This window comes from Sinocyclocheilus rhinocerous, unplaced genomic scaffold (assembly GCF_001515625.1).
Source record: "Sinocyclocheilus rhinocerous isolate Xijiao unplaced genomic scaffold, SAMN03320098_v1.1 scaffold1007, whole genome shotgun sequence".
NCBI lineage: Eukaryota > Metazoa > Chordata > Actinopteri > Cypriniformes > Cyprinidae > Sinocyclocheilus > Sinocyclocheilus rhinocerous.
The window spans coordinates 243055-259082 of NW_015631056.1; the positions used below are offsets into that span (position 1 = coordinate 243055).

General features: G+C 36.6%; 2 protein-coding genes across 7 annotated transcripts in view; both read right to left on the reverse strand.

Annotated features, from left to right (window-relative positions):
- Window positions 1-309: 309 nt before the first annotated feature.
- On the reverse strand, window positions 310-6044 carry LOC107741438 (annexin A2-B-like). Of its 2 annotated transcripts, none has more exons than XM_016554164.1 (13): window positions 6012-6044; window positions 5286-5340; window positions 5001-5094; window positions 2984-3078; window positions 2742-2855; window positions 2072-2162; window positions 1913-1992; window positions 1703-1762; window positions 1412-1505; window positions 1234-1329; window positions 911-969; window positions 654-776; window positions 310-518 (listed from the first exon to the last, which is right to left on the reverse strand). In XM_016554164.1, the coding sequence occupies exons 2-13, from the start codon at window positions 5334-5336 to the stop codon at window positions 459-461; spliced, it is 1017 nt and encodes a 338-aa protein (XP_016409650.1). In that variant the 5' UTR covers window positions 5337-5340; window positions 6012-6044; the 3' UTR covers window positions 310-458. The 2 variants fall into 2 exon arrangements, with proteins under 2 accessions (XP_016409650.1, XP_016409651.1); XM_016554165.1 differs by lacking the exon at window positions 6012-6044 and adding an exon at window positions 5444-5500.
- Window positions 6045-8859: 2815 nt separating this feature from the next.
- The window catches only part of LOC107741404 (nuclear receptor ROR-alpha-like), a 35009-nt gene continuing 27840 nt past the window's right edge, over window positions 8860-16028 (reverse strand). For 3 of the 5 annotated variants that reach the window (XM_016554121.1, XM_016554118.1, XM_016554122.1), the window contains 7 exons: window positions 14391-14807; window positions 13681-13802; window positions 13220-13352; window positions 13008-13115; window positions 12805-12915; window positions 11875-12011; window positions 8860-11709 (listed from right to left, as the gene is read on the reverse strand). In XM_016554121.1, the coding sequence (XP_016409607.1) occupies window positions 11545-11709; window positions 11875-12011; window positions 12805-12915; window positions 13008-13115; window positions 13220-13352; window positions 13681-13802; window positions 14391-14807 (1193 nt within the window). In that variant the 3' untranslated portion in view covers window positions 8860-11544. The remainder of the gene's footprint in view (window positions 11710-11874; window positions 12012-12804; window positions 12916-13007; window positions 13116-13219; window positions 13353-13680; window positions 13803-14390; window positions 14808-16028) is intronic. The other 2 variants (XM_016554120.1, XM_016554123.1) reach the window with 1 other exon arrangement.

The following is a 16028-nucleotide window of genomic DNA, read 5'->3' on the forward strand; positions in this document are numbered from 1 at the left end:
CCACAGTATTTGTCCACAGTATATACTGGGCCTTACGAAAGTATCATTTTAAACTACTTTAAATTAATTTAGATATAATTTGTGTATATATGTATAATTTGTGTAGAATAAACATTTTTGATGCACTTGAAGTGTGGAAACAGGACAGGACTTGTGACAGGAATAACTCTAGTGAAATCAAGTGGTGAAGGGGGTCTCAACAAATTGTAGACCCACATCACATTCAAAAACCATGTGTACTTACAAGTGATTTTATTAATATCAACAACAATTAACAAAATCTTATTTTAGAATTCATGATTCTGTATTCCTTTCAGTGAAATGTGATCAATTTAACTAATATTAAACAACAATCATACAAGAAAACACAAAGCATTCTTATAATAATACTGCATTGTTAACTAATTGTTTCGGAAAGTCTTGGCTGCTGGACATCTGCAGCAGATTATAGACTATGTTTAGTCATCTCCCCCACAGAGGTTCAGGAGAGCTCTCTGGTAGTCACCCTTAGTGTGCTCCTGAGGAGAAAAAGACAATGAGAAAAGTTCTGATTAAAATGCTTCTTGAATGAAGGCAAACGAAGTGCAGAAATAAAAGAAGAGGGTGGTAAATAACAAAACAAATAAGAAAGAAATAGACAATTGGATACTTACTAAAATTGTCTGGTACAGAGATTTTCCAAAATTCCTCTTAAACTCTGTGCGGACCTTCATGAGATCAACTTCACAGCGGGAGACGATGATGCGGGTTACGGCCTTATCTTTAACACTTTTACTCTGAAAACATCCCAATCAAAATGTTCAGTACAGACACACTTTTTCAGTAGAAGAAACTGATCAATACAACTCAAATTCAGCTAAGGTCACCTCTTTACATGTCAAATGACATGCAGTCAAAATTAAATATTCACCTTCATGGCGTCATTGAGTCTGCTGGCAAAATACAGATGTTTGTTCTCCATGCACTCAACTGCAGAAAGACACAGATACATTTTAGAACATGGTTAAATGTTATTGTTTTCAGTCTCTCTTCAGTGCTCCTCTAGATTCTTGCCACATGCATTTCCACAGGGCTTTCCACAAAATGTTCCACAAAAAAGGGATTCCCAAGGAAACAGTGAGAGTGTGAAAAATAATTGAGCGAACAGGCATAACCTTCATCAAATTTGCCATACACATCTCTATATCCAAGTGTTCTGACAGCTTATGTGAAGAACGGACAGCTGATAGATACCTAGTGTGAGGAAGGATTTTTCCAGATCTCCCTTCACCTCCTTTCGAATGCTCTCCTTAATGTCATATGGGCTGTATCTCTTGTACCTTTCAAACACTGAGAAAAAGAGGCTTTGGTTAGATTGTTGCATAAATAATAATGGCAATTGACTTCAAATACATCTCCGTTCATGTGCCACCTTTCTGCAAGTGTGGGACACTCCTCTCAGAGAAGATTGAAATCCAGGTGGTCACATCAGTTCCTTTTCGATTCACTCCAGCTTCATAAAGAGACTAAATATTTCCATAATTGACAAAGGATTACAAAGAAGTAAACATTTTGGCTATTCCAGTATTCCTAACATGAGTCATCTGAATGCACAGTTGTTTCATATACTATCATAATATTATTTTAATCATGCTGAATAAACATACTGTCAACTATGACTATGAATCAATTGAATTTCCTCAGTCAAAAGGGCTCTACTCACTCTTGCATCATTGTCGATCTTCTCATGGTCCACCATGCTACTCGGCTCATCTCTCTTGGCCTGTGGACATGAATGAAAAAGTTTGAGTACAGTGATACAGAATCTACAATATGCAAATTATGTTGGCGGTAAAGGAATTACCTGTTGCATATAAAGTGGAATTTGATCATAATTACCACCAATAACTGTTATAGTTATCTATTATGTTACCTGTACAAGGGCCAGGAGCAGCTTTGCGAAATCACCAGATGTGTCTCCAGAAACATCTTTCTCCAACTCCTTCTTAAACACTGCAAAAAGAAAAAGAAAGGGATATGAATACTAGTGTAGGTGTGCGTTTTATGCCTTTTAATGGCCAGCGTCACTCACTTTCTCTGTAAACCTTCTTGATTTCCATTAGCTCTTCTTTATTGCGAGAGCAGACCATCTCAATAAGACTCTCCTCATCAGTGCCCAGACCCTGCAAAAAACAACATACTGTCACATGAATACAATGATATATGAATACACTACTGTTGAAAAGACTGGGGCCAGTAAGACTTTTGTTTTGTTTTGTTTTGTTTTGTTTTGAAGGAAATTAATGCTTTTATTGAGCAAGGATGCATTAAATTGATTTTAATTTCAAATAAATGCTGTTCTTTTGAACTTTCTATTCATCAAAAATACTGAAAAAAATGTATCATGGCTTCCACAAAAATATTCAGCAGCAGAATTGTTTTCTACCGCGACAAAGAATACATTTAAAGACTTGAGTAATATTGACATTTTAAAATATATTAAATAGTAGAACAGTAAAACAGATACTTTGAATTGTAACAATATTTCACAATATTACCATTTTTACTGTATTTTTGTTCAAATAAATGCCTTGGTGAGCATACGAGACCAAGTTTTTGATCAGTACTAGTGTAGGTTCCTTTATTCATATTATTCATGCATTATTCAGATATTTTTACATTTGAACCAGAAGGACTTTAATTTTGATACTTCAACAGAGAAGAGCAGTAAACAATCAGTTTTCATAAACAATCAAATATACCTTCATTGATGATTTCAGTTCAGAGGCGTCATACTGTGCTGTACTCTTCATCAACCCCAGAATCAGATGCTCCAAAGAGCCCGAGAGCGCCCCCTTCAGGGCACTTACCAAATCCTACAACACAAACAGTGTCAGGTTGATTGGAACTTTGGTACACAAGATATAATATATTTCGTAAAGTTAAGATAATGCATTTTTTAATAGATAGTCCACATTTTGGTGTGTTATGGTGTATAACTTACCTTCTTTGCCCGTTTTTCATACTCCAATGCAATTTCGCTCCTTTGTGAGCAACTGCGTTTTGTCAAAATTTCAATGATTTTCTGCTCATCAATACCTGAATGAATAAATGAAGGTGAGAGTAAGAGGAGAAGATAGGGATTGAGAAAGAAAGCCATAGAGCATCATTGCATCCTGTTTAAACAAACATCCTGTTTAAAGTAGCAGGCTGAAAGTCAAAGCTCAGTTTATTTGCTAAGCAAATATAAAGACACTGAAACAAATATTTCAGTGGAACAATTATGAAATGCCACTGTGGACCAGGCCCGGTTCTTGGCGGCTATAGAAGGGTTGGCTGGCAGATATCCTGGGTGGGTATTTTTAGTCATCATATCATCATATAGTCTAGAAGATATTTATACTGCAGATATTGCTATATTAACTATATTATATGTACACTGAAAAAAAGCTTTGATGGGCAGCCTAGAATATCATGCATTTTCACAGCAAAATAAACTTTTTTGGGCAGCCTTGCATTTTCACAGCAAAATAAACTTTTTTTTTCTTTATTGAATAGTAAAAAAATAAAAAAAATAAAAAAAATAAAAATAAAAAACTCTTTGTTCTCTTTCTCTGGATCATTGTTTCAACACTGGTGATTCTTTTCAACTAACTTTTTTATTTATACCAAACAAGGCCGTAATCATGTCTACACTGTAAAAAATAAGTGTACTTTTAACTGTAAAATTTTGTAAAAACGCTACGGAGAAAAACTGTTAATAGGTTAACAGTAAGTTCCCGTACTATATACAGGGAAAAACTGTAAAATATCTAACCAGACATTTCATTTTACAGTAAAAAATAACAAATCAATGTATAATTTACAGTCAAAAAATGTAAACTGATATTCCCAGAATTCCCTGCATGAATTGGGGGGACCAATTGTTTTGAAGAAAATATAAAGACCTCTATGGTAATGGTACTTATTTAAAGAAACGAAATAAGTAAAGGATTTAAATGGATTTAGGGGATTAAATTAAAAGAAAAAAGAACAGTAAAAGAACAAGAATTTTTGTAAAGTAATCAATCTGAACTGAAAATAATATATTTTTTTTTAAATATGCACCCATTCAGTTTCAGTTGTATTGTTGAAAACGCAAAACAGAAAAATGCTATTGTCATAATCAATTATGAATTAGGCTATATAAATCACGTAAATGACAGACCTAAATTTCTATTCAAAACTGCGGAATTTGACATAAAAGTCGAATAGTTTACATCACTGGTCGTTACATAGGCCTAATAGAAGGGGAACGCTACGTTTCTTACAGTCGAGCCGACTGTTGCTATAGTCACGAACGCAACTTTCATAGCACAAGCTCTTTACTTTCAGTTTTCATTCTTACATTCAGCATTAACAGCAAGCCAAAAGGGGTAAGCTTTCAACTGAACTGTATAGCCTACATGCATTTTAGACGCTTATATTATGCTCTTGCCCCGTCCATGCAATGAATGCACGTTATTGAATGAGCGGGTTTTTTAGAACATTAAAATTGCTCAGGTAATTTCAGTGGTAGGCTATGATACATATTCATGTAGCCTATTAAACTCCCCGTGATAGCTCGCAAATATTTCTGCCCGTTTTCGCTCGTTGTCATGCCTCTGCTTTTCGGCAACAGACTGAAGCCGCGTGAATTCAGCGCGCCTTGCATTCAGCAAATAAAAGAAAAATGCCGCAATTTTCTGGTGTTATTTTATTATTGTTGGGGCAGTCTCCAGCTATATCTTAAACTTCTCAAAATACAGTCCGCTTCAGATTGGTTTTAATCCCTGCATAAAAAAGTGAACACAATCTTTATCTAATTCTGTTTGGGTGGGCAAGATAGTCATTTGGGTGGGCTCAGCCCACCCCTGCCCATGTCTGGAGCCGGCCCTGCTGTGGACTCCTTTTTATGTTCCACTGGAAATATAATCTGTGGTGCAAAATAGAATTTACAGATTCCTATGCACATGTGAAGTGTTTATGGCACTATCCCTTACCTTTGGTTTTGATGGCTGTCTCGATTTTGGCTGCATCCTCCTCTGGGTTAAAACCATTAACTGGGACCACTGTCGGGCATTTAGGCTCTCTCTCCTGAACATATATCAAGAAATATAGATACTGAAATATAATAATATAAATAATATTCTGGATAGAATCAGAAAATACATTTTGGCCAAAACAAACAATGAATCTTAACAGCCACTTCAACGTACAAAGAAGTGTATTTTGTTTGTTGAATTTGTGATAATACTACATTTTATGTAACAATTGTAATACCATACCTCTCCATAACTCAATGTAAGTTTCGTCAAAATCTCAGACACTAAAGCCATTTTCCTGCAGAGGACAGAGAAGACATGTAATCATCCAAGGCGAACAATGAGTAGATAAAATTGGAGATACAATCTGTGATTTAAGCCACTGTAAAATAGAACCTCACCCTTAGTTTCAAAGGTCTAAGTGATGGTTGTCATAGATACAGTGTTTAGTACTGTGTCGATAAAGGCCCAGTTCAGCGTCATCACATTATCTAAGTCAATAAGCGTTTTACTGCCCTTAAAGGTGTCACTGAGAAAGTTATTTCTCATGTTATTAAAAAAGACTGAAAAACTGATTTTTGTTGTGCTATTATTCCTTAGCAACACTACAGCAGTTCCCCTGCAGTGCTAACAGGAAATCATTTTCTCTCTGCACTATACATTATGAGGTGAGTTGTGAAGAGTTTGCCGGAACTTTGTTCAGGCACACCCGGACACACACACCCTGTACACATTCCACAGATCAGTGAACCTCTGACCATCTCACACACACACACAGCAAGACCACTACAGCTCTTTCTGCAGATTACACTGGACTTGAAAATGAGAAGCAGTACAATCAGCAATAAAAATGTGACAATGCTAGTCTTTTGAGAAGATTCACAAAACTGTGGCAGTTCTGTCAAGAGATTCAGTTTACGTTTCTTAGTCTAATCAATGGAGAATCATAACACTGGACCAGAGTCTTACCTTAGATGCCGTGGAGTGTGAAAGTGTAGCTGTGGAGTTCCAGTTGTATCTCTCTGTTTATGGGATTCCCTTTTAAATGCACTCAGCCAATGACTCACCGTCTCCTCCTATCAACCCACTCCTACACCCACTCAAGATGCAGACCCAAAAGTTGCTTATGTAGTTATTCATTTACTAGGATACACATTCCTTACAAAAATTTACTATGGTAATCAGTTTGTGCCAAAATGTCATAGTTACTACAGTTAAGGTTACTACTGTAAAACCGTACATTTTCAAAGGGAACTTGGTATTAACCATCACTGCCATCATAAACAAATAAATATATATATATTTTTTTAAATCACAGGTTTTTTTTTCATATTACATTTATTTTGAAATTCCATATTAATTCAATATGAATTCATGTATCATATTTCTGGACACATTTTGGAAGTGTTGTAACACAAAGAAAACGAAATTTCTCAAGTTGTTCACATGTAAATCTCTTGAGGTCCAAATTGTTCACATGTAAATCTCTTAAATTGAGTCATTTTGACTTTAGCATGTTTTAAAATATGCACATGCAGTTTCTGAAAAAAAATTGTCTGTGTCATTATTAATGTCTAAGGATTTGCCAATTGGGATTCAAAAAGGTGGGTGAGGTAACCCCACCCACGACTGTTCTCGACAGAGAGGCTATGAATTAAGACACACTTGTATATTTGGTGTGTAAAATAAAAGCAGTACAGCAAGAAAAGAAAAAAAAATCTATATTTTAAAACTAAACTATAACCGCCAATAAAAAAGAACATGCATCCTGAAACTAAAGTAGGTTTCTAAAATACATAATTTGATAGACATTACCTGTTGGTACTGTTCCATCAGGTAAATATTCCATTAATCCCAGTTAAACATTCCTCAGTGTTTAATACATTCTGCAAACATATTAACTAACTAACTACATGACAATAACAGAAATGACAGTGCACCATGCAGTTTAATTGATCATACAAGCATCGAGAATGAAAACACTCAATGATTCATACCATTATTTTAAAAAGTAAAGTCATTAAAAAGTAAACACATCTAACTTGCTATTAAAAATATAGGGGATAAAACCACCATCAAGTCTTTCTCTGATGTAAATATTACGGATTACAGATTATTACGGATTACAGATTAGTTGTCAAAAGAGTGAGTTAAACAGAGTTATACATCTTTAGCAGGCTCAACATGTTCATTTGGATCTATATTGCATTAAACTACTTCGGACATGGTGTATGTGCAGTATTGGGAGAACGAGAGTGGTTTAGAGATTCAAAGGAAGAATGTTTGTTAAAGGTGGAGAAGTATTCCTCAATCAACAGTTTCTGCCAATGTCTGACTGTGCTCTCAGTCATAGCAGCAGTGATAACAGTGGGCTGGGTTTTATAGTGAGAGCAGACAGTACACTGGCATCTACACACACACACACAACCTTCTGCATTTTTAGATAAAAAATAAAAAAATAAAAAAATAAAAATCTGCATGATTTATAAGTTGTTTTCCTCATAGGGACCAAAAAAATGTCCCCACAAGGTAAAAATGTACTGGTATTGCTATCTTTGTGGGGACATTTGGTCCCCATAATGTAGGGAATCTATTCTGCTGATTTTATTTGTGCAAAACCTAAATGCAAAAGCCAATAAAACTAAGTTAGAATGACTCAGAATAGTTACAGTTGCTCAGAATAGATGTACAGTAAAAGTCCATCTTGCTAGGGGTCACGTGTTTCCTTAGCAGTGTTCTAGATTTGCATCCATGGCAACGTATGAGCAATACCATAATGAGCTGATTCATCCCATCCACATAAATAAAGGTCAGTCCGTCTGAACCTTGATAGCAAATACCACCATTACTCGATATTTGCATTTTAATCTGCGTTTCTATTAACTATCAAATAGTATCTATTGTTACAACACTTTAGATCGGAAGTAGACCATTTCAGTTGACTCAGATTCAGTACAGCTTAAACAAAACAAAAATATTTTTTCTGTGCATATATAAGGCCTGTTTCTATGAAAATGCTGTAGTCACTATATACTCATATGTTTTTTAAGTTTACATACATATTTTTTTTAGGAAGTAGAATCATTTGATTTTCTGGATATCACTTCAGTAAAAATCGCTTTGTGATTTCAGACATTTCCAGAAAACCAGTCTTAATTTGCTGGGGTATATTTGTAGCAATAGCCAAAAATACACTATATGGGTCAAAATTATCAATTTTTCTTTTATGCCAAAAATCATTAGGATATTAAGTAAAGATCAAGTTCCATGAAGACATTTTGTAAATTTCCTACTGTAAATATATCAAAACTTAATTTTTGATTGGTAATATGCATTGCTAAAGACTTCATTTGGACAACTTTAAAGGCAATTTTCTCAATATTCTGATTTTTTTCCACCCTCAGATTCCAGATTTTCAAATAGTTGTATTTCGGCCAAATATTGTCCTATCCTAACAAACCATACATCAATAAAAAGCTTATTTATTCAGCTTTCAGATGATGTACAAATCTCAATTTCTTAAAGACACTCATAAAGACACTTATGACTGGTTTTGTGGTCCATGGTCACATATGTTTTTTAATAAAAACAACAGTTATTTAGGGGACAAATTAAAAAAAGAAATATGATGTCAGTTTAAACGTTAATTGTACATCTTATTTTACCCATTTTTTAACATTTAAAGTTTTAGAGAAAGATTATGTCCATTTAACTTAATGTCATCAAAATTGCTGAAGCTGCCAATAGAATTAATGAACCAACTGGTCATAGAACAGAGAGCAAGAGAAAAATGACAACTGTAATTTTCATCACAAGCTGTGGGATTTGTTTTTTATTGTCATCAGCACGTTCAACACACTATTTGTCAATGTGTGACATGCGCCTTTAATAAAAGCAATTTAGGGGATTAAACCTCTAAATACAAAAATCACAACATTAGATGAAAACTGTATTTCAAAGAAAACAATACTTTTGCATTTTTGTACAGGTATATATATATATACAAAACAAAGGCAAAATACCTCAAAATGAACAAATAGGAAGAAACAGACTATTTCTACAGATCTACTGGAGAACTAGTTGAAGAATGCTTGTGGATAGAATCAAAAGAAGACCACTGGTTAATCTGTTAAAAATGAAGGATGGAAAACTATACATAGGAAAAACCCAAGTCTTCTAAACAAAAGGACGTTTTTCTTCAGCACAAACGATTAGCATTACTCACAAATTAGCATATTATGGTGTGTATATCATACAAAACAGTTGGTCATTTGTCAGTGAAAATATGACAACCTTAAAAGGGACTGTGTTACTGTGATACTCACCTTAACATATACACAGAAAGATTAAGTACTCATACCCCAAAACCAAAGCGAGAGAAAAATGCAATACTGCCTTCGTGATGGGCATTTAAAGAATAATTGGCAAATTAAAGAAAGAACATTCCAGGCCTCTGGACTAGCACACAGATAACACAACACGTTACACATGTCATAATAATAAACAGCTATAATCCATACTGAACGATGATTAGGTCAGAAATCAATGTGTTTAATTGATGAGAGTGTAAGAAATTGCTAACCATTTAAGTGCCATAATACTTCTTTAACAGCTAACCAAAAAGTTAGATATATAACCAGCACAAACAGTGGGATTGAGGATTGCTAAAAAGATATTCACAGAGAATACACAGGCCCAATCAGGTCTCTAAAGAAATAAGAAGGGGGTAAAAACATCAGGACGTGGGAGAGGCCAAACCAAGCAAATTTCAAACTGAACAAAAACACACGACAAAGTTCTGCATTTAAAGCATTTTCATGCAATTTTCGTTTTCAAAACATGATTACGCCATTATTATTGCTTTCTGCTCAGTATTATTTTGAATAATTCTTCATTTACACACCTGACCCTGATGCTCGAAGAAGACAATTTCACAATATTTCACTACTTTTTACACATTTTTTTTTTTTAAACAACCTTTACTATATCGCCGTCTCCTTGCAGTTTCTGACACGTTCACTCTCCTCCTCAACTATAAAACAGTAGTTTCCCTGAGCAGTCCCAAAATACCCTTTTAATGAGGTCAGATATTTGATGGATTGTCTTTCACGGAACAAGAATACTACAGGTAAAGCAGTGCCAGCCCTTACAAAAAACATTAAACAGAGATGTCAGATCGGAACATCTTTACTAAGGTTATTGCTTGTCCTTGTATGTACGCCATGTGCTAAATGCATTCAATTTGGTTCAAATGCGTGTGTTGAAGGGGCAAAAAAAGTTGACACAAGATCCAACATCTTTTAAAAAATAAGCCTGTGTACACAGCTGCAAATTAAAGAAAGAAAAAAAAATAAGTGACCATTTTTATTCTCTTCCCTGATGAGCTAGGTGCAAAAAACGTCTAGACGCATCTCAAAAAGGGTCAGTTAGGAACAACGCCAACCACCTCCATCCTCATGACATTTAACAAAAACTGCTCGATCCCCTGGAATGTCAACACATGCCCCTCATCTGTCAATCATCTCGCCACTCAGCTCACTTTGACAGAAATCTAATTACAGAATCACTATGGCACAACAGGGCATCACACCACCATCTAGACAACGCGAGCTGGCTTTGAAAGACAGAGATTTAACAAAACACAAACAAGTATTTCAGATCTCACAGATCTAAAATAACAGCATGTTCCTTCAGGCTTTAAATTGAAATCGTTTATTGCTGGGAAAAACACAAAGTGCTACCTTTCGTTAGGTTCTATACATCATACATTGCATGATTTAACTAACCCTATAACAAGTATATATGCAAGTGTTTGAGCTCACTGCCTCCGAACATGCCATTTGATCCTAAAAGTTTCAGTATGATAGTGATTCAGGTCTCATAGTTTGAGTCCCATGTCATGCCTTGTCCACGGTCTTCTCCTGGGGCTGGGGCAGTGGTTTCGCCAAATGATGTCCCTGCTGAATTTGTGTATACTGGAAGAGGTCAGTAGAGGGCAGTGCTGTGATGTTAGCACCAACGTGGGGTGTTCATTGTGGCGCCGGATAGGAAAGACAGGAATTTCAGCCTCAGACGTTCATTTCCCGTCTTCGTCTACCCCAGCCAGACACCTCGTTACTGTCTATGGCCAGTAGAGGGCGCTGCTGGAGCGGACAAATGCAGTGGGCGTTTCCACTGAGATCTCATGCAGTCAGAACAGGAGGCTGAAAAATAAAGCTGTGGCATGGAGGAACGCTCTGATGCATATTACAAGACATCACCAGTTTTTTTTTATTTTTCCCCTCACATCTCAAGTTTCCTCTTTATCAGACCACCAGCCTTCTGGTGCACGACCGATGGGGCAAGTTCAAAGTGTAGCTGGACTCTGAGAAGAGCTTTGTGAGAATGAAGTATACGTGAACCGAGGCTGAAGTGAGCTTAGAGTTCTTGTCAGCATGTTAGTATCATCTCTCTCTCTCCATCTCTATTTTCTGAATCTGTGCAGTATTAGGATAAGTCTCTATCAGGCCTCCTGAGGCAGAACCTGCTCAAAGTCTGAGCCGAACAGCTCCTTGTAGAGCGGAGGGAAGCGTGTGTGGACCGTTTCTAGGTAAAGAGCTCTGAATGTGCTCAGTTTCTCCATATGACGACGGCATAACATCCGAACAGTGGACACTTTACAGACAAGCTACAAGAGGGGGGTGGGGGGGATGGGGCAGGGCAGAGCATCACAATTGGTTATTATTGACCAGATAAGACTGTTCTCAAGAGAATTTTGACTTGGGAAACAGTGATCAGATGAGTGAATATAACTAGTATCCATAAATGGAACTGCAATCATGGGTTTATGTACCTTTGCGAGAATTCCCTCATCTCTCTGGTTCTTCTGTAAGAGGTTCTGGAGGGCAATCTTGATCTTCTGCTGGAGTTTCTCCACTCTGGTCTTCTCCTGCAGCCAGGAACGATCTACAGACACAAAGAGTTCAGCACCTACGCAGGTTCAGCAGGGTTGGGCAAAATTTGGATGAATTGAAATTAATAATTTAATTGGTCACACCTCACAGGAATTGGAATGACAGGGAGAATTATTTATTGAATTGCAATTCAAAGAAATTCAACACTAGTAAAGCATTCTGGGAAATGAACTGTTCTTTCACCCTGGTCCACACATTATGACATATTATGAAATATACAAAAGTTTGGGGTTGGTAAGATTTTTTTTATGGTTTCCTGGTGAGTCTCTTATGCTCACCAGCCTACTTTTATTTGATCAGAAATACAGTGAATACAGTAATACTGTGAAATATTATTAACAATTTAAAATAACTCCTTTCTATTTTTATACATTGAATAAATAAATGTAATTTATTCCTGTAATTTATAAATTTTTTTAATCATTCTAGTATACTGATTTGGTGCTAAAGAAACAGTTCTTATTATAAATGTTGAAAACAGTTGTGCTGCTTAAACATTGTTTATACATTTTTTTTCAAAATTCACGAATAAATAGAAAAAGAACAGCAATTATTAGATTTTTTTTTATTGTTACAATTAAAAAAACTTCTATAACATTCAAATTCAAATTGCAATTCTGAATTAAGTTTGCTACTTCAATTCAAATTCAGGAATTCAATTGGAATTTAAAAGGCATTTTCGATTTAATTATGAAAGGTGCACAACCCTGATATTTAGTGATTGTACAATTAAAGCCTCTGCAAAATTGATGCAACTTCAACTCCTATCAAATGAATCTCTGACATTGTCCTTATTTTTCTTCCCTCACCTGCAGACATCAGCACGTATGCTGAAAACAGGCCAATCTCATCTTCACTGAGCTGCAGAGAGGTCAGGCTCTTCGCAAACTCAAACACAGAGCTGATAAGATCATCACAGCCTAGAAAAGCATAAAAAACAGTGGTTAATGCTTTCCGTTTCAATTGCTGTTGCCTTTTCCTTTAAAAGAGGAATCCAGCTCTTAATGCGCACCCAATGCTTTGAAGACTTCCGGCCCAGCATATTTGCTGTCAAAAAAGACAGTGTTGTTCTGGGAGTTATATGCCCGACACATCCTCACGAACACAACTTCTAAAGAACCTGAGGAGCAGAAAAACACGCTCATTATTCTCTGCCACAGTTTGTCACTACACTGATGCTGTTATGTGAACCTGGATATGTTTAGAGGTTTATCTGAGGTGTACCTGCTTTGAGCAGCACGATCTGATCGTTCTGACACAGCTCCATGAATCCATCAATGCGCTTGGCAAACTCAACCACATACTGCACAGCTTCAGTGACTTTAACCGCACACAGCTGCCACATGTCCTCCTGAGACTAGATGGCGCAGAGAGAGGGGCTGTTAGTACACACACATGATTATTCCCCTCAGGGATCGGTCAAGTGCATCCATCCATCTTTCTGTCCATCCATTTACATACAACAACAAAGGGAAATGTGGGGAAAACAAATGAACTAATTAGTACAAACTCTTTTCATGCTTTATCAACACGCACTCATAATACATAGCATACAATGTTTTTAGTCACTTCCAACTGTAAAATCTAGTGGTGGTTGCGAAATGAATTTGAGACATTGAGATGATTTGTCTCATCTGACCACTCGAGATGGTAATACACAGACCCAAACAGACATAACCAAACACCTTCTTTTGGTACGCGTCCAGGTCGGTCTGTAACACTGTCTGCCAGTTGCTGGGCTGTAGCTCTTCCCGAAGATACTGGCACGTCTCCATGTGAGACTTGCAGATGTTCTCTGACAGATGTTCTGTGTTAGAAACACACAAATAGAGTCAAACAGCTGGAGCTGACACACATTCCTGGGTTTGTGAAATGCACATCAGACATATTGAAGCTGTATATTATTGCCACATATTTTCTAAAACAAAACCATTGAGACTCATTTTAGTCAAAAAGAAAAAAAAGGTCCTGTGCTAGTCTTTGACTGGTCTGTGTTAATGAAGCACTTCTTACTAATGACATGTTAAATGGGCCATGGAGGTGAGTTCACAGACCCCTGCTGTTTCAAACCCCACAGCTGTCAATCATGCCCATTAATGGCTGCATCCCGTATAATTATGCAGGGCGGCACTATGTAATTTCATTTGATAATATTTTCTTTCTTTGTAATTACGTGCCAAATGATGCCAATATAACTAATAGCTCATCTATGATAAAAATAGTACAAATATTCTGTCTTTGATATCATCTATGATGTATTCCATGCAATCTTCCATAATAATAACAAATAAATTAATTATAAAATGAAAAAATAAAACCATAAAAAAAGAATTAAAATAAAGTAAAATATATTAATATATATTTTTGCATGTGCTTAGTACTTTATAATGGTTACCTAGGTCATTGTCAGGAGGTGAAGAGTCTCCGTTGCTATAGCAACAATATTGATCTAAGCCAGAGTCCGGGCTGAGGTCGCACACTGGTTCTAGTTTAATGCCATCCATGTCTAGACCTGACTGGTCTGGAGAAGGCTGAATGTCCAGGTAAAATCCACCAATCGCTGAATCCGCCTTTCCCTCCTCCGGGGTCTGACCGTTCACATATCCACTGAGGTCATCGGGGAGTTCTGTGACACCATTGGTGGACAGGGCGTAAGAGGGCGTGAGTGGCTCCGCCTCTCCAGGAGGTTGAGGTTCCCGCCCCTTCTCTGTCTCATCACCCACTTTCTCCTCCTGCTGCTGTTGACGGTGTTTCTGAACCTCTGCGAACAGACTGTCTCTCTGCTTCTTAGACATCCGGCCGAACTTCACAGCTATGAGTGAATGCACACAAACAAGATGAAAGCTGTTGGTTTATCATTAATGACATTAATATCATACTATACGTTTCAAAGTATTGGTAACACTTTACAGTAAGGTCCCTTTACACTGTAAAAATTATTTTTAGAATCTGTAAATTAAAAATATTGGAGCATGTTCTACAAAAATTACTATTTCAGTTTTTTCCAGAGTAGTTATCTTTTGTTAATGTATTAACTAATATAAACTAACAATGAGGAATATATTTGTTACAGCATTTATTAATCACATCTTAATGTTAGTTAGTAAAAATAGAACTGATTATTTGTTAGTTCATGTTAGGTCCATTTAATGATATTATCAGATACAACTTCTGATTGTATTGAAAGTTTTTAAAAGATTAAAGTTTTTTTTTTTAGATTAAAGGGGTCATATGATGCGATTTCAATTTTTCCTTTCTCTTTGAAGTGTTACAAGCTTTTGGTGCATAAAGAAGATCTGTAAAGTTGCAAAGACTAAAGTCTCAAATCCAAAGAGATATTCTTTATAAAAGTTAAGAGTCAACGCTCACTCTTGCCCGGCTTCAGCTCAGGCTAAGCCGGGGCTTTCGCTCACGCTAGGCCGCTGTTAAAGAATTTGCCACTGACGATTCAAACGCGAGTTTTGAGCAGTTTAGAGTAGCGCTTGTTGTTTGTCATTTCTCCGATCACAAATGCAGACGTGGTTTTTATGTTTACACGGCGTGATGCAATGCAACGCGTAAAAAGACACTGGATGCAACAAATGCCTCGTTTATAATGGGTTTTAATGTTTTTGTCTCGTCGCTCCGGCCGGACATAGCATCACAGTATGGTAAGGGGCGTAGCATTTCCGTCACACGCTTGAGGTATTCGGCCAATCACAACGCACTGGATAGCTGGCCAATCAGAGCACACCTCGCTTTTCAGACCAATGAGCTTTGTAAAAATCGACACGTTTCAGAAAGGCGGGGCATAGAGGAGAAACAATAATGTACAGTATATGGGAAATAATGTGTTTTTTGAGGGGCGTAACATTTCCGTCACACGCTTGAGGTATTCGGCCAATCATAACGCACTGGATAGCTGGCCAATCAGAGCACACCTCGATTTTCAGACCGATAAGCATTGTAAAAATCAACGCGTTTCAGAAAGGCGGGGCATAGAGTAGCAACAATAATGTACAATATGTGGAAAATAATGTTTTTTTTAACCTTA